The sequence below is a fragment of the Nematolebias whitei genome, chromosome 5 (assembly GCF_014905685.2).
Source record: "Nematolebias whitei isolate Nwh7 chromosome 5, NemWhi1, whole genome shotgun sequence".
In the NCBI taxonomy this organism is placed as follows: Eukaryota; Metazoa; Chordata; class Actinopteri; order Cyprinodontiformes; family Rivulidae; genus Nematolebias; species Nematolebias whitei.
The window spans coordinates 2,033,215-2,034,397 of NC_056502.1; the positions used below are offsets into that span (position 1 = coordinate 2,033,215).

At 51.1% G+C, this 1,183-nt stretch overlaps 1 protein-coding gene across 1 annotated transcript in view; it reads right to left on the reverse strand.

Moving 5' to 3' along the window:
• The window catches only part of LOC119409783 (gamma-aminobutyric acid type B receptor subunit 2-like), a 22,481-nt gene that overhangs the window by 11,864 nt on the left and 9,434 nt on the right, over nt 1-1,183 (reverse strand). The window contains 4 exon segments of the mRNA XM_037676683.1: nt 161-238; nt 337-466; nt 538-688; nt 956-1,036. Coding sequence (XP_037532611.1) covers nt 161-238; nt 337-466; nt 538-688; nt 956-1,036 — 440 coding nt within the window.

Genomic DNA, 1,183 nt, shown 5'->3' on the forward strand with positions numbered 1-1,183 from the left:
ACATCAGAACCACATCAATCAGAACCACATCAATCAGAACCACATCAGAACCACATCAATCAGAACCACATCAATCAGAACCATATCAGAACCACATCAGAAACACATCAAAGTCATGATCCTCCTCGTGTTGGGTCACCTTGGGCTCGATGCTGCAGACAGAATAAATCCTCCAGGTTCTGGTGATCAGAACTGCGAGGCCCACAGAGTGACCCACTGAAAGGGTCCACAGACGGGCCTGTAGACCAGTCAGCCAACAGAACATTAAACAGGACCAATTCTGGTTCTGGACGACAGTCCAGTCAGGAGAAGAGTTTGTGGTGTTGCTGAACTCACGGAGCAGAGGACGTTGAATGTTTCATCAGACAGCCGGGCGTCATCAAGTCCAGAGAGGAGCACCGAGGAGGAGGAGAGCAGGAGACCCAGCAGGAGCAACAAATCCTGGGCAGAACCGGACCTCAGCAGCCTGGAGACAGACGGACACCTGAGTGTGGGTCGGACTGAGACGTTACCTTCAGGCGGGTCTGCAGGTTCTACCAGCGTCTGTGGTTGATGATGATGAAGCAGAGGACGAGCAGAGTGATGAAGATGGTGCCGGCAGCAGCTGAAGACACGACGGAGTAGAGCAGGAGGCTGACGGGTCGGCGCTGCAGGAGGACCACAGTCTGGTCTGCAGCCGGGCCTGGACCTGCGACATTCAGGAGCCTCATCAGGTTCAGTAGATTTATCTGGTTCCCTCCTGCTGCCCATGGGTCAAAATTAGACCCTGTTTAAGATCTGAGGTACCAGGAGCCACTCTGACCCAAGGGCAGCAGGAGGGCTGACCCGTTTCAGTCAGCTTGTTCCATCAGGAGTCAGCTGGGTTTAGAGTCCACACCCACAAATCTGTTGTGAGCAAACAAACAAACAAACAAACATCTGTAGGACTTTTATCAAACCAGGAGACATTTCTGACCTTTGAACTTTAGCAGGTGGTTCATCAGTCGGAGCTGCTGGGTGGTAGAGCTGAACTCCCCCACCAACACCTCACTGTCCCCTGAAGACACACACACAGGTTTGTTTTGCCATCTTTATGGGGACTTTGTATTGACTTTCATTCATTTTTCATTAATTTCTATAGCCTGACCCTGACCTTTACCCTAAACCTAACCATTACCAGTACACACCTAACCCTAAACATAAC